Source organism: Heliangelus exortis, chromosome 21 (assembly GCF_036169615.1).
Source record: "Heliangelus exortis chromosome 21, bHelExo1.hap1, whole genome shotgun sequence".
Taxonomy (NCBI): domain Eukaryota; kingdom Metazoa; phylum Chordata; class Aves; order Apodiformes; family Trochilidae; genus Heliangelus; species Heliangelus exortis.
The window spans coordinates 3,864,792-3,884,038 of NC_092442.1; the positions used below are offsets into that span (position 1 = coordinate 3,864,792).

Consider the following 19,247-nt stretch of genomic DNA (forward strand, 5'->3'; position numbering starts at 1 on the left):
ACCAGTGGTTTGAAATACTGGTTAAACCAGCACTGGGAGGACAGAGGGCTCTTTTAGTCCTCCTTAGACCTGGAAGAAGCATTTTCTCTCCTGGGGGCTACTTGTTGATGTGATGAAGAGCCCTGACAAGTGAAAAAGGCAGCAAGGCAGCTCTTACCTTGGCAGGCACATTCCCCAGGTAGAAGGGAATTAAAATGAAGATGATCCCATTGAGGAGTTCCTGGTTCCCAGTGGCTGCTCCTCCACACCAGGGCCCTTTACCCCCTGGGCTGCAAGGCACCCAGTGCTGGGTGGCACCAAATCCTGCTTTTCCTGCAGGCTCTCCCAGTGATTCTCAGAGCTTTGCAGATCCTGCAGCTTCAAGGTGGCTACAAACCAACCCTTCACTTTTCCAGTTGCAGAGTGAGGGGGTTTTATCCCAACTTTTTAGTGTACATAGCTAAGTTCTGGGTTTCTGCTAGCAGGGTTTCCTGCATTTCTTCTTCCTGCTCCAGATTTCTCCTAATTGAGTCAGCACTGGCTTCACATTTTATTAGTCTCATTTATTGCAACTACTACCTATCAAATTAATTGCTGTGTTTTGACAGACCCAATTTACTTGCCCATTATGGCTGCTGTTCCTATTGATGAAATGTGGCTGTCAGCTCCTGTAGGGGAGGAGCAGGCTGTGTTCAGAAAGCCTGCCCTGTTCCCAGCCTTCCCAAAAAGAGAGCAGAGGAGCTGGCACTGCCCTTAGGGCCATACTGTCCACGGGTGGGAGAGGGTGATGGGGAGAGGGAGGTAAAAAAGTGGCTGACCAAGCAGTCTCCAAGCAGAAACAGCTTTTCCCAAGGCAGCCCAGAGGTGCTTTCCTCCTGGGGAGTTTGTGCTGAGACAGTTCCAGGGCTCAGCACCGTGGAGCTACTCAAAAACAGGCAGCAGAGCTGCCCCTGGGGTTACAGCATCACCTTTGGCAAGGGAGTGCTGCAGCCTGGGTTGAAATTTTCCAGGTGTTTCCACTGAAGATGCTCCCTGGCTCACTGGCTGTCCCTCAGGAGGATCCTGGGTAGGGAACATGTAGCTGCTGTCAGGACAAAAGCTGGATCAGTTTTCCCCATAAGCTGGAGCCTCCAGGGAGTGGCCCCATGTTCCTGGGGCTCTGCCCAAGCTCAACCACTCCAGGTCCCATTGCACCTGGTGCTGATGCTGGGACCATGAGAACTCCCAAAAATCCCAGAGGTGGATGGCCCAGGAAAGCAGAGCTGGACATCAGCAGCCTGCAGGAAACCATCTGGAGCTTTCAGCAGCAGCAGGGACTGGAACTGGTTGTACCAGTGCTACTGGTGCCCAGCTCCAGATGTCCTTTGGGCTGCAAATAAACCTCTGCTCCATCCTCTGTCTCACTCTGCTCAAAGGCTTGCAAGGTACAGATAGAGAAGCTCCTTTACCTGCTGCCACCATCTTCATTATCACTTTCTTCCTTTGTTTCACTGTTTTGCTCTCAGGGACAGACTCCTCTTAAACTCATCTGTGTATTTGCATCCATCTTTAAGGTAATTTGGTGTTTGTGTTCCCCCTGGGTGCTGTAGCAACACGTGTCCCCTCCTCAGCCCCTGTGATTTGTGTGGTAGTGCAAACGTTTGGCTCCATCCTTCCTTCCTCTAGGAGCAATTTTACTGCACTAATTATCTGTCTGACACTAATGTTTACATAGGTTTTTTTTTTTATTAGCATCATTTGTGGTTCTTTGACATTTCAGCTTGCTTTGAGGAGGGAGGGGTGAAGAAAAAAAAAATAAATAAAGCTAGGTGGGTTTTAGTAGGAAGTGCTACTCAGCCCCCTGTTCCCAGAGGAAGGGCTGGAGAATTTGGGAGAGGCTAGGGCTGAATTTTGGCATCCACCCCAGCCTGGGGGGATCTGGTCTGGGGTGAGAGGCTGGGAAATAACTGCACCCCTCTAAATCCCTTTGGGAGCAGTCCCACCACCCTGGAGACTCCAGCTGGGCTGATTTACCCCTCTGAGGCAAACAGGAGCCAGAGCCAGGATGCTGCTGTGATGAAGGACTTGCAGAAATTCTCCAAAAATAGTCAGGAGAAGGCAGGCAGGGGAGGATGGGGACTGAGGTGGCACTGCTGGTGGCAGCTGCTGCCACTCACTGCCTACTTCACTTCTCATTTTTCACTGAGAACTTTCTCTTGAGGAACAGCCCCATTTTCTGTTTCAGGAGTGACAGCCTGGGTCATGGTGCCCCCAAAGTTTCCCCCTGTCCTCAGCAGAGAGGAAGGGGACATCACCAGCCTAGATGAGGGCATTAGGTATTAAATGAGGATGAGGATTGGGATTAAATGGGGACTGGGAGGAGGAAGGAAGCAGTTCCCAGGAGTGTGTGTGTGTGGATGGGCTGTGATTCAGCTCTTTGTAGGTTGTTCCACCCCATCCCTGTCCTGTCTTTTTTTGGGAATTGCTGTAAGGCTCATTCCTGCCTGGGCACAAAGCCTTCTGTGTGTGAATACTCAGTGGCTGGGATCTTCCTGCAGCTGCTGGGGGTGTTCAGAGTCAGGGGTTGCTTGGCTAATTTCATGGGTCAGGCTTCATTTGCCTGGGGGTGAAAAGAAGGTAGCAGAAACACACTCCTGTTTCTTAAAAAGAGTTATTTAATGGGGATTTATGTCCAGCTTCAGGCCTGGCAACAGCACAGGATGCCTTGGGCTGAGCTGCCAGCTGTGCAACCCAAATGCAGCTGTTCAGCACATCTGTGCAGGGCTCTCAGGTCAGGGTGGTGTTGCTGCACCCTGGAGCAAAGTGTTTGGAGAGGCAGAGGCTGCTTGGGCAGGGAGCAGGCAGGGCAGGAGCTGTGCTGGGGGAAGGAGCCTCTGTTCCCCTCGGGCTGAGAAATCATTTAAAGAGGGTGATGAGAGGCACTGGAGATGGGGCTGTTCCTCAGCAGTGGTTCATGCTCCAGGCTCAGGGTCATTTCAAGGTTTTGCTGGAGCAGAGGGAGAAGGAAAAGTTATTTTTGATGAGTTCTGCTTCCTTCAAAAATTGGGATAGACCTAGGTGTGCTTTCAGTGGTGTTCCCAGCCAGCCAACAACCCCAGAGCCCAAATAACTCCACATTTCCCAACCCCTGTGTGCTCCAGAGCCTCCACTGCCAATCTCTGCAGCCTGGTTCTGCTAGGGCTGGGCTGGTGTGAGCCAGGACAAACACCCTGGGAGATGCAGGAGATGCTTGGGGTGGTGGCATCTCCTCCTTTATGCCATGGGGATCTTCCATGGTGGAGCAAGAGGTGTTTTAGGTGTAAATCATCTGCTGTGGGGTGTTGTGGATGGCACCTGGGGGTGTCATGTTGGTTCTGTTCAGTCAGAACCAGTGACAGCTTTCTCTGGTCCATTCTGAGTCAGCCTAAGTTACAAATGGACACCTTGCCTGTGTTTTAAGGACTGCTGCTCTCAGTTTGGGAAACCAAACTCACAGAAACTGGATTTAAACACCTCTTGTGGAGGGAAATCTGCGTTCTGGTAGAAGCATTTGGCAGAGGGGCTTTGGAGAAACAGTTATCAAGCCATCACTCTTGATTCTTTTTTTTTTTTAAAAAAAGAACAATCAAATTTCAAAAAAGGAAACCAGAACTCTCCAAATACAATCTAGGTAATTCAGAAACATTGCTGTTGGGCTGCAAGATTTTCTCCAGGAACCAGATCCCTCCTCGTGATGCTGCAGGCAGGAGCAGGGCTGTGCCAAGCTCAGTTCTTGAGGCAGGGGCACCAAGCACCGGGATGCTGCTGAGCTCTTTAGGTGACACCAGCCCAGGCTCTTTGCTCTTACCTCTTAATATTGGTGTTGTTGCCTGTTGGAAAAACCCCACCCTTGGCTTTCTTCCTTGCACTGCTACGAGCCTATGAGATCTTTTCTGTTCCTGCAGAAAACAAGGGAGCAGAGAAGGAGCCAGGGACCCAGATCTGCCCGACGTGTGTGAAGATGAAGCCACATCCTGAAGCCAGCTGGGTGGTGCAGGCTGCTCCCTCCTGTGCTGCTGCTGTTGTACCCATCATGGTGTTGTCTGCCACACATCTGCCCTCATTGCCAAGGCTGGGGCCTGCAAAGGAAAAACCAAACCAAACCAAAAAAATCACAAAATCACAACGGATCGACCCAGAAAAGCAGAAAGGAGGAGGAACAGAGCAGCAATAAGGAGAAGAGGAAGGCCTTGGGCAGCTGTGTTCCTCAGGGACAGTGTCCAGGGGCTCCTCCACGTGTGCCTTGCTCTCCACTTGTGCTTCACATCTGGGCTTTGTCACTGAATGACAATGAATGGAGTTGGATTCATAACACAGCAAACCAAACCTTGTCTCGTGGGTCGTTCACCCCAGAGCCTTGGTCCCTTGCTTTTTTGCTTTCTCTATTTCAAGCATCGGGGGGAAAAAAAGTGACATCAGAGCCAGGTTTTCTGTAAGAAGGCAACTGTTTTATTTAATCCACGGGTAAAGCACTTCTGTGCACCAGGACACAGTCCTGCTCCTGTTGGAGCTGAGGGCAGAATTTCTGTTGAATGAGGATGAGATCTTCCTTTTGGAATCAACACTGTCACTCTCTTTGCCATCCTTCCTTTCTTTTTTTTCCCATTTTTTTTTTTTTAATCCTTCAGTTTTGCACAGTGTAAATCCTGTCAGCATTGATGGCTTCAGTCAGGGCAGTGTCATCAAACAGAACTAAATGATTTTCCCTGGCATGTGCACTCAGCCTCTGGAGCTCTTAGACATCTGGAGCAGTGGGAGATGCTGAGTGCATCATGGAAAGGCAGCTCCATCCACTCTGTTGTTCTCTAAGCTGAAAAGAAATATCAGAGTTTGGGTTTATTTTACTTAAGGATCATTTCTTTTCCCTTACTCACCTCTCAGCTCCTTTAAAATTATGTACCTGATGCTATTAAACTTTAATTTCCTGATAAATGACCCAAACTGGGTGAGCTCCCTAGGATGGCAAATGTTGGTGGAGGGTTTTCAGACTAAGGAAAGCTACACAACACAAATGAGATCAAAACTTGATCTCTTGTGGGTTTTTTAAGGCTTTAATTTTAAAGTTTATTTTAAGACTGTAATTTTTATGCACGTGCTGATGCTGCTATTTTATCCATAGATTGCTTCTAAACTTGGGATTAGAAGCTTCATCTCTACAGATTGACAACAGGTGAGAGATTGCACTTAAAAGGGCAAATGCAGCTATTTTGGAGGCTGCCAACTACATGGACTGTGTGTGTAATCAGGAATTTCACTCTTGCACTCAGAGAGAAAAAAAAAAAACAAAACAGTGACATCAATCCATCAAAATATGTCAATATTTTCCCTGGAGCTTTATGGGGTCTGAACATCTCCCTGGGAAGCCAGTGGGGTTGGGTTCTGATTTTATAGTTCTTAAATAAAGGACATGATTAGATTTGGTTCCTACATAACCATCTTACTGTCTTTTTTTAGGTTAATCCTGAGGGCTTGGGACTTTGTCCCCTAATTTTTTGTGCCAGATGCATACAGGAGGGCTGTTGGCAGTGACTGCTCTTCCCATTCTGCTTGCTGGTGATGGCTTTTATATTTTCAGTGGTTCCCAAGGTTTTCCTAATGGCTTTGCTGCTGGTGCCTTCTGCTCCCCTTCCCCTTTTTCCTTGCTGGGATGCCCAGGAGCAGCCACCAGCCTGGGCTCTGCCCCGTGGCTCACCTGTAAATACTGGGGAAAAGGATTGCACTGAGCTTATTTTAGGAAGGAGGTTTTTAGTTTTTAAAGCAAGCAAAGGAATTCTGTCCTGGAAAGAATGCTCTGGGCCTCTGCTTTGTGTTGCTTGCTGGTAAATCCTGCCTGTGGTTGCCTCTCTGCCTGCACCCCTTGTGTGCTCAGCATCATCCCTGGTGCATCCCATGGGCTTGGGATGGACCTTGGGATGGGCTTGGACCCTCAGATGGAGACTTAAGCACCTGGTGAAAAGGGAGATGGGAGGAACTGGCCAGGGGAAAAGGTGTCTGCAGAGGGGGTGAGCTCTGGATGTTGGGCTGTGCTTCCCAGTGAAGGATCCATGAGATTCCCAGTGAGTGAGAGATGACAGGACAAAGGGAAATGGCTTCAAGTTGCATCAGGGGAAATTCAGGTTGGATTTCAGGAGAAAGTTCTCTGCAGAAAGGGTTGTTAAGCACTGGAATAGGCTCCCCAGGGAAGTGGTTGAGTCTCCATCCCTGAATGTGTTTAAAAATCACCTGGCTGTGGTGCTTGGGGACATGGTTTAGTCTATGGTTTAGTGGTGGGTCATCAGGAATAGGGTCATAGGGTTAGGAGAAAGCTGGACTTGATGATCTTGATCTTTCCAGCTCAGAATTCCTGAGCAATTCCACGATTCTATGAGTTACCTGTGAGGAATCACAGTGTGGGCAGTTGTGGTGTAGCCTGGGCTTGCAAGAGAAATCAAATCCCTTGCACCAGCACAGATGGGACTGGCTGGGATGGGTTCTTTGTGTGGTGCCTTGAGCAGAGAGCTCTGCAGGAAAAGTCTGGGTTTGCTGAAAGATCAAGTGCCACACGAGTCTCTGTCATCTTTCTCATCATTTCACAGGTGGATAAGTCACACTTGGCCTTTCTTGGGCTTCAGTGAGATGGTGCTGAGCCCCTGGCCCAGGTTGCCCAGGGAAACTGTGGCTGCCCCATCCCTGGAAGTGTTCCAGGCCAGGTTGGATGGGGCTTGGAGCAACCTGGGCTGGTGGGAGGTGTCCCTGCCCATGGCAGGGGGTTATAAATAGATGGTTTTTAAGGCTCCCAAACCATCTGTGACTCTCTGATTCACAGTGGCATCAGCTGTGTCTTTTGTTCATGTCCAGTCTGGGGCCAACATCCCTTGTGGGGATGGTGCTTCACATTTGCATCCTGCAGACTAGAGAAAGCTTTTGAGTTTCAAAGCCTGGAAACTTGTGCCAAGGAGCAGTGCAGGTCAGGTGTGGGTTTGCAGGTGCAGCTGCTGTGGGTCGAGGAGGTGGAAAATGTGTGTTCAGGTATTTCTGCCTTGCACATCCCCTGTGAGACACCAGGAGAGGACCCCTGGGAAGTTTGGGGTGAGCCCAGCACCCTCCTGCCACTGTGCCCCATCCTGTGGGTGCCTGTCCCCTCCAGCTGGTCTTGTCCCCTGCTACACACCAGAATTTGGCCCTAAAGACAAGGAAAAAGCTGCCAAATACCCCCCAGCTCCCTGGAGTCTGGTGGGACAGCCCATGCTCTGCTGTCTGGGGGGCTTGGGAGCATTTGATACCCTGGAAAAAATATTCCTGAGGAATAAAACAGGGCAGGTGGGGGAGCTGGGGTGGGAAAGGTGATGCTGTGTTCAGCCCCAGCTGAAGGGAGCCTGGCAAGGGGACAGCAGAGCTGCTCCACACACCAAAAAAATTGCAGCTCAGTGAAATGACTCCCAGGATGGATTTTAATTCCTTATTTATTGCCAGACTCACAGGAGGGGGAGCTGGCAGAAGGATTTTGCTGTTCCTTCAGCACAGCTCCTTGCCCTGAAGCTGTCAGCAGCACTGAGGCAGGGGCTGGAGGTTTCTTCTCTCCATTTCTGTTGGGGTGTGGCTGGAGGAGCTGCTTTGCTCTCTCTGTCTTGGGGTGTTGATCATTCTGCTCCAAGGAGAGATTCTCCTTCAGGAGGAGCCATCTCCCCGTTATGTGGGACGTGGCTGATGGGAAGGGCAGGTTCCTTCCTGCCCAGAGGGGATGGGGATCTCAAGAAATGTAAAAACATTTCCAAAGGAAGGGTTGTGCTGCAGTGCTGGGGTCCTGCTCAGAGCCTGAGCCTCTCAGGTGTCCAACAGGAATACTGCAGAGCAGATAAGGGTTTTTTTTGGGGTTTTTTGGTGGGGATATACAACTTAGTTTGGGCACCAAACTTTCCCACTGTACCAGGGCACATTTACAGTGGGCAGGGGGATTTCTTTTCAGGCCCAGAGGAAGCCCTTGCTCTGATCAGGTCCCTCCCAAGCTGAATGAGTTTTCCCACAACTCTGTTATTCTGGACGCAGCCTCCCACGGGAGCAGGGAAGGAGCTGGAGAGGTACCTGCTGCCTTTTTGCCTTCCCTTCCTGAAGAAAAGCCATTTCTTCTCAGAGATGCTGCTAGTGGCCCCTCAGGCAGTAACCACAAGCCATCAGTAAAAGCGTTCCAAAAAAAAAAAAAAAAAAAAAAAAAAAAAGTGTAAATTCAAGCTAAAATAGATTGTAACTTTTCTTTGAGGATATTGTTTGGATCCTCTGTGCTGTAATTTCGCTGCTGCTCCTGGTTTCTGGGCCTGTTCTGTCAGTGTTGGTGTCTCCTGTTCCACTCCATGTTCAGTAAATGACTCTGTATGTACTCTGCTAGAACACAAGCATGATGTATATGCACTCAGTGCTGTAACAGCCCCCTGGCCGTTACACTGTAAATATGTACCATGAATAGAGAAGCTATTTTTTGCATGCTTTTTGTACTCTAGAACCGAAAAGAAAATGGCAATAAAGTCCAGAGCCGTGATGCTGGGCGTTGAGTGCAGTTCCTGATGCAGCTCTTGGCTGCTGGCTCTCGTCTGCTCCCTGCTGCCCAAGCCCTCTCTGTGCTCCCGGTAAGCTGGAGCTCTGGGAACTCCTTCTATCCCTTTCCCTGTCGGGCTTTTCCCTGGGTGAAGAAGCTCAAGGACCCGTTGTGCTTTGCTGCAGCATCCCCAGCTGTCCCAGCAGCTTGCTGAGATGTGCCCTGGGAAGGTGTTTTGCCTTCATTGTCTCTGCTTCCAAAGAAATGTGCAATTGGCTTTGGAAAAGAGGCTGCCCTGGGCCAGAGGTAACTTCTTCTTTCTCTTCTTTCTCTTCTTTCTCTTCTTTCTCTTCTTTCTCTTCTTTCTCTTCTTTCTCTTTTCTCTTCTTTCTCTTCTTTCTCTTTTCTCTTCTTTCTCTTCTTTCTCTTCTTTCTCTTCTTTCTCTTCTTTCTCTTCTTTCTCTTCTTTCTCTTCTTTCTCTTCTTTCTCTTCTCTCCTCTCTTCCCTCCTTTTTTTCTCCTCCTTTTCTTCTCCTCCTCTTTTCTTCTCCTCTTTTCTTCTCCTCTTTTCTTCTTCTCTCCCTTCCCTTCCCTTCCCTTCCCTTCCCTTCCCTTCCCTTCCCTTCCCTTCCCTTCCCTTCCCTTCCCTTCCCTTCCCTTCCCTTCCCTTCCCTTCCCTTCCCTTCCCTTCCCTTCCCTTCCCTTCCCTTCCCTTCCCTCTCTCCTCTCCTCTCCTCTCCTCTCCTCTCCTCTCCTCTCCTCTCCTCTCCTCTCCTCTCCTCTCCTCTCCTCTCCTCTCCTCTCCTCTCCTCTCCTCTCCCACTCAGGGCTGTGCTCACACACACCATGTCCAGACAGTTACATGGACAGAGAACCCCCTGGGGTGCACCGAGTCCTGGGGTGTTTTACCAAAACCACTGTGAAATAAAAGAATTTGGTGTAACGAGTAGTTTGGGGGTTGTTTTGGGGTTTGGTTTTTTTTTTGTCATTTCAACGGGATGGTGCAGTGTGAGCATCTCCTCTCCTTCCTCCCTCGGTGTTGGACCCTGCCGGTGTTGGGATGGGGACAGCAGCGCTGGGATCGCTGGGATCCAGGGCAGTGCCGGGCTTGCACTTGCACGAGGTGACTGTAGAATTTTTTTTCCATAATTCCACAATTCGCTGATTCCTACAAGGGAGGGAGCTGACCCGCTGCCAGCTTGGGGTGAAGCAATTAAAGAGCGTGGCTGCCAGAGGAGTTTCCTGCCTGTAATTAAAGCTTGTTAATGAGGAGGCATATGGTAACCTCCCTCCAGCCTCGGGCTGGCACTTTGCCACGTTTGGGTTTGTTAACGATTGCTAATTACACCCTCACCCAGAGGAGAGCTGCAGCGCCCTGCAACCCCCAGGCTGCTGCTGCCTCTGCTGCCCAAAACATCCGGAATTTTATTTTATTTTCCCCCTGCGTTAGGAGCTGCACCCACAGCCCCCTGCGGGGTGTTCTGGGGACACCACAGCCCCACCCTGAGCCCCTCCTCCAGGCCTCGGGGCTGCAAATCCATTGCCTTCTGCACGCGGTGAGTTTTTTATTCCCTGGGGGGATTTTGGGGGGCTCAAAGCCTTTCCCCATTCCCCAATCCTGAGGAGCCTCAGGGCTCTCCCCTGTCACCCAAACAGGAATGTGTTTGATCCTGGTAAAGAATTGCAAAGTGTGTTTTATTCTTTTTTTTTTTTATTTCTTTTTTTTTTTTTTTTTTTTTTTTTTTATTGCAGTAACCTCTAAATTATTCACCAGTTTAATAACTTTCAAACACCTCTGCTAGCAAAGGAGGAAGTGGCTCCATGGTCTGGCTGTGCAGGGGACTCAAAGCCTGCTGAGGCCAAGAGGAAAAGGAAGAGGCTGTAATGAATCTTGAGGCAAATAAAGCTAGAAGAAGCTCAGCTGGCTTCAAGGAACTCAAGCAGATCAGTCTTCCCAACATTAGTACAGGAAAATCTGATTAAACATGGATAAAACTAACTTTGCTATTTAGTACAAAAAGACCATTAGAGAACAAGAATAATAAAAAAAATCTACATACATGTGTATTTCTATATATATGTGTGTATATATATATATATTATAAAACAACCTAATGATCAAAGTTGAAGTTCACAAGGCCCAGCTCTGTTCCAATCCAAAATTTATTCTCCACCACCAGTTCTACTCCACTACAGTTTTACATTTTACAGGCTCTTTCCTCTCCCTGCTCTCCAGATCCTGGTAGAATTAGGAGTGCCCACCCCGAGCAGACACTCTGGGGAAAATAAGCCCCTAACCTTTTAAGCAACGCATCTGAAAAGCTTTTGTTGCCTTCTCAAGCACTTAATTTACAATAAGCTATCAAGCCTCTTTATTTTTTCGCTTTTCTCTTCCACCTCTTTCAGCACAGCTTGCAGCTTCCTCGAGTTGTTCAGCAGGAACGCGAAGCTTTCTTTGAAGTCGCCGGTCCCGTGCTCCCTGCAGGCATTCTCCAGCCCATCGAACCATTGCAGAACCTTCTCCAGCTCAGCCCGAACAGCTTTCTGCTCCTCCAGCTCTGCCCTCAGCGCCTGCCCAGCGGATACCTCAGCCTTGCACTGCTGCTGGAGCTGCTGGATCTCAGCCTGAAGCGCCTGGAATTCCTCTTTGCTGTAGGGATACTGCTCGTGGACCTTGTCCTCGGGAAGGAGCACGTTCTTCGGGATGTTTAACACCAGCTGCAAAAGCACTTGTTCCATTTTACTGAAGAGTTTGTCGAAGTGGTCCTTCAGGAAGAGAAGGAATTTCTCCGTGCTTTTCCGGATTTGGAAGGGGCTGATCTTGCAGCCTGGAATCCCATCCAGTTTCTTCAGGATGACGCCCTCCACCACCAGCATCATTTCGAAGAGGTAATCCTGGAAGGCGATGTAAACGCGCAGCATGCACGTCTGGGGCGTGAAGCCGAAGAACTGCGCTTCGTACACCATGGGATCCACAGACATGGTGCCGGGAGGAAGCCGGGAAGGAACCGGCAGCGAGAAACACGGGGCTGGAAGAGACGGGAAAAGGTAGGGGAGGGAGGGGGAGCTGGGGAGGGAGCTGAGGGGATCTGAGTGGGAAGCTGAGGGAGAGCTGAGAGGGAGACTGGGGGGAAGCTGGGGGGGTCTGGGAGGGGAGCTGAGGGGTATCTGAGGGGGAAGTTGAGGGGATCTGAGGGGGAAGCTGATGGGATCTGGGGGGCAACTGAGGGGGAACTGAGGGGATCTGGGGGGGATCTGAGGGGAAGCTGAAGGGATCTGGGGGGCAACTGAGGGGGAACTGAGGGGATCTGAGGGGGAAGCTGAGGGGAAGCTGAAGGGATCTGGGGGGCAACTGAGGGGGAACTGAGGTGATCTGGGGGGGAACTGAGGGGGAAGCTGAGGGGAAGCTGAAGGGATCTGGAGGAAAACTGAGGAGGAAGCTGAGAGGACCTGGGGGGGAACTGAGGGGGAAGCTGAGAGGAACTGAGCGGGATCTGAGGGGATCTGAGGGGAAGCCGTCTCCCACAGCAGCCCAGCGCAGCCGGGACCTTACCCGAGGCCCCGGAGCCCCTTCTGCCGCAGCTCTGTGCCGGTAACCGGGCTGGGTAGCGGGCTGGGTACCGGAGCCCAAGCCCCGCGTCCGCTGCGCTCCCTCAGCCGCTTCCCGCCTCGTTCCAACTCCCCTCAGGGCGGCAGCCAATCAGCGTCGGCGAGGCAGAGGCGCCGCCCAATCACCGAGCGCCGCGGTTCCGGAGGGGCGGGGCAAAGCCGGGGTGAGCGCGGGCTGCTCGTCCAATGGGAGCGCGGGGCCGCCGGGGCGGGGCTGAGGGCGGCAAGATGGCGTACCAGACCTTCCGGCAGGAGTACCTGCAGGTCCCGCCCGTCACCAGGGCCTACACCACCGCCTGCGTCCTCACCACCGCCGCCGTGGTGAGTGCCGCCTCCTCCCGCCCCCGCCGCCCCTCCTCAGGGCCCGGAGGGGTTGTGCCGAGCGGCCCCAGCCTCACAGGGCCGGGGGGAGGAGGAGGGGGAGGGGGCTGAGGGGAGGAGTGCGCTGGGGCTGAGGGGAGGAGTGCGCTGGGGAGCTGCGTCCGGTACCTCAGGGATGGGTTCGTTCCCTCAGGGACGGGTTTGCCCCCCTCATGGAAGGGTTTGTTCCCCTCAGGGACGGGTTTGTTCCCCCTCAGGGGCGGGTTTGCCCCCCTCATGGAAGGGTTTGTTCCCCTCAGGGATGGGTTTGTTCCCCTCAGGGACGGGTTTGTTCCCCCTCAGGGACGGGTTTGCCCCCCTCAGGGACGGGTTTGCCCCCCTCAGGGACGGGTTTGCCCCCCTCAGGGACGGGTTTGCCCCCCTCAGGGACGGGTTTGTTCCCCTCAGGGACGGGTTTGTTCCCTCAGGGACGGGTTTGTTCCCCCTCAGGGACGGGTTTGCCCCCCTCAGGGACGGGTTTGTTCCCCCTCAGGGACGGGTTTGTTCCCTCAGGGACGGGTTTGTTCCCTCAGGGACGGGTTTGTTCCCCCTCAGGGACGGGTTTGTTCCCCCTCAGGAACAGGTTTGTCCCCCTCAGGGACCGGTTTGTTCCCTCAGGGCTGCCCCATCCCTGGAAGTGTCACAGGACGGGTTGGAAGGGGCTGGGAGGGGTCCCTTTCCCTGCCAGACCGTTGTGTGATCCCCTGAGAACAGCGCTCCCTGCCAGCCCATCCTGGGAGCTGCCGTCAGGAAAGGCCCCGATCCGTGTTACAGGGGAGGCTGCCCAGGTTCGGGTTTGCTGGAAAGATCCATGTGCCAGCTGAGAGTTCCTTGGCACAGGGGAGGGAGTTTTTTGTTTGGGTGTGTATAGGTTTTATCTCACTGTATTGACTGCATCCAGTGTTCTCTTCCTTTTCAGCAATTAGAACTCATCACACCCTTCCAGCTGTATTTCAACCCTGAATTAATATTTAAGCACTTTCAAGTAAGTGTTTGCTGAAGTGTGGGAGGTTGGTTGTTTTTTTTTTTTTTAAAGAGCACCGTTGAGTTTGCAAGTGCTCAACTTCTCACACTTAAGTGTGGTGACTGTGGCTTTCAATATCAGTTTTATATAAAGTGCTGATCACTGCCTCTTAACAAAGTTATTAAAGTCCTTGATTGTGAGAGAGATATCAGTAAGGTTTTTATTTTCCTTTCTGTTTAGACCACAACAATTTGTCAAGTTTAAACTCTTTGTGTTTGTCTCATTTCCAGATATGGCGATTAATCACAAACTACTTGTTCTTTGGACCAGTTGGCTTTAATTTTTTATTTAACATGATCTTTTTGTATCCTTTTTTGTCAAGTTGGTTTCCTTCCCCTGGGAGGCAGAGCTCCAGAGTCCTGGCACGTTGCTGTGCAAAGGCAAAGGTTCAGTTCTGCTCCACCATGAAGTTCCTGGGAGTTTAGCCATGCCATCTTCACTGAGGTCATCAATGGGACATCAGCAGGATTTTCCTCATGGGTTATGAAGAATTTTGCCATTTATTTTGGGGGTGTTAAAACTTTTTTTGACAATCCTGGTCCTTCGGGTCGGCTCTGTCCCGCGGGACAAAATTCCAGTTCGCTTTTTGTATTCTGGGGCCTCTCTGCTGAGGCACCCAGAGAGATGCAGTCAATTGACACAACCCTTGCATCTCAGCTGATGTGTAATTAAAGGAGTTTCCTCTTGGATCTCTCTTTAAACCCATTCCCAATCCAGTTTTCCTGACCTGTGAGTTCAGATACCGTTACTGCCGGATGCTCGAGGAAGGCTCTTTCCGGGGTCGGACAGCAGATTTTGTATTTATGTTCCTTTTTGGAGGACTTTTAATGACTGTATCCTTTTTCTTTCAACCCCAAACTACTCTAGTGAAGCTGAAGGTGGGTGAGTGAGAACTGAAACCATCCCAGGTGCCACGTTCACCTTAGCTCTTGGGTGATAACATAATTTGTAGTATGAGGGGTCCCAGCTTTTGCTGAAGTAGTTCTGAATCATAGAATCACAGAATGGGCTGGGTTGGAAGGGACCTCAAAGCTCATCAAGTCCAACCCTTGCTCCACTCCCCCCGTGGTTCCCAGCCCATGGCACTGAGTGCCACATCCAGGCTCTTTTGAAATATCTCCAGGGATGGAGAATCCACCCCTTCCCTGGGCAGCCCATTCCAATGCCTGATCACCCTTTCCAGAAAGAAATTCTTTCTAATGTCCAACCTAAACCTCCCCTGGCACAACTTGAGACCTCTTGTGCCCTCTTGTCTTGCTGAGAGTTGCCTGGGAAAAGAGCCCAACCCCCCCTGGCTCCAACCTCCTTTCAGGGAGTTGGAGAGAGTGATGAGGTCTTCCCTGAGCCTCCTCTTCTCCAGCCTCAACACCCCCAGCTCCCTCAGCCTCTCCTCACAGGATCTGTGCTCCAGTCCCTTCCCCAGCCCAGTTGCCTCCTTTGGACCTGCTCCAGCACCTCAATCTCCTTCCTGAGCTGAGGGGCCCAGAACTGGACACAGGACTCAAGCTGTGGCCTCCCCAGAGCTGAGCACAGGGGCAGAATCCCTTCCCTGGACCTGCTGGCCACGCTGGTCCTGAGCCAGCCCAGGATGCCATTGGCCTTCTTGGCCACCTGGGCACACTGCTGGCTCCTCTTCAGCTTCCTGGCAATCCAGACTCCCAGCTCCCTCTCTGTCTGGCAAGCTTCTGGAATGCTTCATGGGATCATGGAAAGGAGATAGGGAGAGGACTTTCAGGTCATCTGAGAGAAATGCTGCTGTGATTCAGTCCTAAAGAGTACAGCTAGAAGGGATTATTCATCATTCAAGCTCCTGCTGTAAGTGTTGAGTCTGCTCAGGTTTGGTTCCTTCGCACCTGGGAACGCGCGGGTAGGATCTGGATGGAAACTCTAGGATTGGAGGCCAAGCTCTCTGCTTCTTCTCATGCTTGACCTCCCAACCATTCCGTGGTGGTTTCTTTTCCTGAATTTGCCTCTCCCAGCTTTTTGGGCTGTTTGTGAACTTGGTTTTCCTGGGACAGGCCTTCACAATAATGCTGGTGTACGTCTGGAGCCGCCGGAACCCCTACGTCCGCATGAACTTTTTTGGTCTCCTCATCTTCCAAGCCCCGTTCCTACCCTGGGTACTGATGGGCTTTTCCCTCCTTTTGGGGAACTCCATCATTGTGGATCTCCTGGGTAAGCAACTGCAGGAATCACCCCTGCTAATATTTTACAGGAAGCACAAAATGTAGAAAAACCCAGGGGCTAAATGCCTTTCCTCGGTGTTAATTGGTCTAATAGATCTATTATTTTATATATATTTTTTTTATATACCAGGCTTTTCTGGCTTCTAAAGACTGTAGCATATTTTGTAAAATGGATGAAAAGAGCTTCTGATGCTTTGGTTTTTTTATTGCTTAGAATCAGCCCAGGTACACAATCTGATTGTGACCATTGGACTCTTGAAGTAGCTTTTATTAATATTTTTATCCACCCTAAGAAGGCCAAAACATCAGTTTAATAACTATTAATAACAATAACAATAACAATATTAATAACAATAAGCACTTCTACTTGGGTTAAGGTCTTGTAGTACAACTTAAGCTTTTCACCTGACCTCAGCACCCTTCACTTTTTTTTTACTTCCATGTATCTTACCCTGTTTTCTCTGTAAGAATCACCATTTGTTGTTGTTTTCCTGAAAAGCAGCGAAGCATTTGAATGTTGTAAAGGAGAACTATTGAAAAAAAATCCCCCTTTTGCTCTTCTTTGTCTCCTAGGCATTGCTGTTGGACATATATATTTTTTCTTAGAGGATGTCTTTCCCAATCAGCCTGGTGGTGGAAGGCTCCTGAGAACACCCTCAGTCCTGTGAGTATTGGTGTCTGACTGGGAGCAAATGCAGAAAAAGTTTATGGAAAAGTGTTTGTAGTTCAGTTTCTCAGCTTCTGGTAACTTAGGCAGCTTGAGACAGAATGTGGTGTGTCTGTACTTGCTCTTTTGTTTAACTTGTGTTGTTAAAATAGGGAGGAGGAGCTCAGGATTGTGCAAGCAGACACTAAATTCTCCAGGAGAAAGGGCTGAAGGGTTTCTGGTGTCTTTGTCAGCCTTTGGGAAGTGAGTTTTGCCTCTTGGTGGCACCAGAGGTGCATGTCTGGGTCCTGCTGTGTCTAAACAGAGTGAGTGAGGTATTTAATATAATCTCTAATTTAATTTTCATTTGTAAATCATCCTCATTGCACAATTGTAGCAGAAGGCTTGGGTGTGTGTGGTGCAGAGCTTTAATGTCACTCAGCAGGCAGCTGAGACACAGAAAGTTGAGCTCTGTGGGACTCTTGGACTGCCTGGAATCTTTTTTTGTTTAGTTTGAACTGGTCTGGGTGATTCAAAAGCCACACTGAGCCCTGTGCCTGCTTTAGCTGGTGGGCCATTGCCTGCTGGAGTGGTGAGGAAGGCAGAGAGGTTCTTGGGGACTTGATTGTGATTTTGATTATTCAGAGGGTTTTTGGGGAAGAACAACACGATGTCCCAGTATAGGTTGGGGGCTGAGCTGCTGGAGAGCAGTGTAGGTGAAAGAGACCTGGGGGTCCTGGTAGACAAGAAGATGCCCATGAGCCAGCAATGTGCCCTTGTGGCCAAGAAGGCCAATGGCATCCTGGGGTGCATTAGAAAGGGTGTGGTTAGTAGGTCAAGAGAGGTTCTCCTCCCCCTCTATTCTGCATTGGTGAGGCCACACCTGGAGTATTGTGTCCAGTTCTGGGCCCCTCAGTTCAAGAAGGACAGGGAAGTGCTTGAAAGAGTCCAGCGCAGAGCTACTGAGATGATTAAGGGAGTGGAACATCTCCCTTATGAGGAAAGGCTGAGGGAGCTGGGTCTCTTTAGTTTGGAGAAAAGGAGACTGAGAGGTGACCTCATCAATGTTTTCAAATATGTAAGGGGTGAGTGTCAGGGAGATGGAGTTAGGCTTTTCTCAGTGGTGACCAGTGATAGGACAAGGGGTAATGGGTGTAAATTGGAGCATAGGAGGTTCAAGTTGAATATCAGAAGAAATTTTTTTACTGTAAGGGTGACAGAGCCCTGGAACAGGCTGCCCAGGGGGGTTGTGGAGTCTCCTTCACTGGAGACATTCAAAACCCCCCTGGACACGTTCCTAGGGGATGTACTCTAGGGGGCCCTGCTCTGGCAGGGGGGGTTGGACTAGATGATCTTTCGAGGTCCCTTCCAACCCCTAGGATTCTATGATTCTATCATTCTATGATTGGGAGGTGGTGGCTGCAGGGAAGTTTCTCTCTCCTGGGGCACTTTTTTAGCCCTGCCCTGCTGTAACTTGGCCTTGGCAGCTACAGGCTGACATCCTGCACACCCAGCTGGGGACAGGTGTTGCAGTCAGGGTGTCTCAGTCTGCCTGTTCCCACTGAGGGGCTGTGCTGGGTGCAGCAGGAGTGGGAAGGCTTTTGGAGCAACCATCAGAAATCATCTTCCCCTGGAAAAAAGTGTCAGCCTGGCTTTGGGCTGCCAGTTAAATCCCTGTCTGTGTTCAGAAAACTGTTTGTAATTCTTGTCTGGTCTCAAAGTGGATTTTTTAATTTTTTTTTTTTCCCTGGATGCTTTAATTTTCTTTGTGATATCTGTAATCCTATAATACCCCTGGTATTTTCTTGTTCCCTGCTCTGACAGCTCTGTCATGGCCTCCCACTGGTGAGGAGAAGTGATCCCTGTGCCCACTGGGGGATCTGTCAGGTTTAACACATTTTATTTCATGTAATGATTGTTGGCATGTGGCTCCTGATGGTTTTTTTAGTTCCTTTAAAGAATCTGCTGCATTTTTGTCTCTGGATAAACAAATCTAGAGAGGCAAAACCTCTAAAAGTAATTCTGAGAGGGGCACAGTGGCCTCCAAGGTTAAGCAGAATTTTTTGGAGAACCCAAAGCTGGAAACCCAAGCCTCCAGCCTTGTCCCAGGTGCAGCCTGTGGTTGTCACCTCTGCCTGTCAGACTGAGATGATGCTTCCTGTGTTCAACTCTTATTTTTTTCTCCCTGTCTCAAAATGTTCTGAGCTTTCCATGTTTTGCTCCCTGGGAGAACACCCTTAAGTGGATGGAATTCTGCCTTAACACTGGGAGTGAAATTTTAACTCCCAGCCCTTCCTCCAGCTGGCTCCTAAGTGGAGATCCCTGTTTCTGAGGGAGGATGCTGAGTACCTGCTGAAGGGAAAAAAAAAAAAAAAAAAAAAAAAAGAAAATAAAATATCTATTTTCTGCTTTGCAGGAAAGCAATATTTGACACACCAGAAGATGATCCAAATTACAATCCTTTGCCAGAAGAAAGACCAGGAGGGTTTGCCTGGGGAGAAGGGCAACGTCTGGGAGGCTAAAAAATGTCTGTGCCAAAACCCAACTGGGAGAGACTGACCTGGCTGAAGTTCCAGACTGGGGACACCCTCATTCCCCGTGGCAGAAGGGACATTTGGTGGCTCTGTGGGGTTGAATACAAGCACTTTATGAAATGGCAGCCTGATCCAAGACACTTCCAGGCTACCAGTTTCTTTCCCAGGTTGGGGATTGATTGTGCTGGTAATGAAAAATACTAATCCAGTGGAGCCAAAAAAAAAAAACCCTAAAACTGGAAACCATTTCCTGTCACCTTCAGTTAACAAGACTGAGATTACTTGTTTAAAGTGATTTTTAAAGCCTTTTTTTTTCTCAAGTTATTTGATACAGGAAATTATATGGGAAACTTTACAGGGGACAAAACCAACTTTTGGGGTT

General features: G+C 50.0%; 3 protein-coding genes across 8 annotated transcripts in view; 2 read left to right on the top strand and 1 right to left on the bottom strand.

Annotated features, from left to right (window-relative positions):
- Positions 1-5,429, top strand: part of CAMKK1 (calcium/calmodulin dependent protein kinase kinase 1) — a 79,282-nt gene extending 73,853 nt beyond the window's left edge. For 4 of the 6 annotated variants that reach the window (XM_071764937.1, XM_071764935.1, XM_071764936.1 and 1 more), the window contains 2 exons: positions 1,485-1,532; positions 3,903-5,429. In XM_071764937.1, coding sequence (XP_071621038.1) covers positions 1,485-1,532; positions 3,903-3,975 — 121 coding nt within the window. In that variant the 3' untranslated portion in view covers positions 3,976-5,429. Of the gene's footprint in view, positions 1-1,394; positions 1,533-3,902 lie in introns of those variants that run through there. The other 2 variants (XM_071764939.1, XM_071764940.1) reach the window with 2 other exon arrangements.
- A 5,222-nt stretch (positions 5,430-10,651) lies between these two features.
- On the bottom strand, positions 10,652-12,177 carry MIS12 (MIS12 kinetochore complex component). Its single transcript, XM_071764944.1, has 2 exons — positions 12,060-12,177; positions 10,652-11,535 (listed from the first exon to the last, which is right to left on the bottom strand). The coding sequence occupies exon 2, from the start codon at positions 11,486-11,488 to the stop codon at positions 10,856-10,858; it is 633 nt and encodes a 210-aa protein (XP_071621045.1). The 5' UTR covers positions 11,489-11,535; positions 12,060-12,177; the 3' UTR covers positions 10,652-10,855.
- Positions 12,178-12,295: 118 nt separating this feature from the next.
- The window catches only part of DERL2 (derlin 2), a 7,040-nt gene continuing 88 nt past the window's right edge, over positions 12,296-19,247 (top strand). The window contains exons 1-7 of the mRNA XM_071764943.1: positions 12,296-12,436; positions 13,395-13,460; positions 13,730-13,803; positions 14,239-14,332; positions 15,479-15,674; positions 16,259-16,349; positions 18,748-19,247. The exon at positions 18,748-19,247 is cut by the window's right edge and continues 88 nt beyond it. Of these exons, the coding sequence (XP_071621044.1) occupies positions 12,302-12,436; positions 13,395-13,460; positions 13,730-13,803; positions 14,239-14,332; positions 15,479-15,674; positions 16,259-16,349; positions 18,748-18,853 (762 nt within the window). The 5' untranslated portion in view covers positions 12,296-12,301 and the 3' untranslated portion in view covers positions 18,854-19,247. The remainder of the gene's footprint in view (positions 12,437-13,394; positions 13,461-13,729; positions 13,804-14,238; positions 14,333-15,478; positions 15,675-16,258; positions 16,350-18,747) is intronic.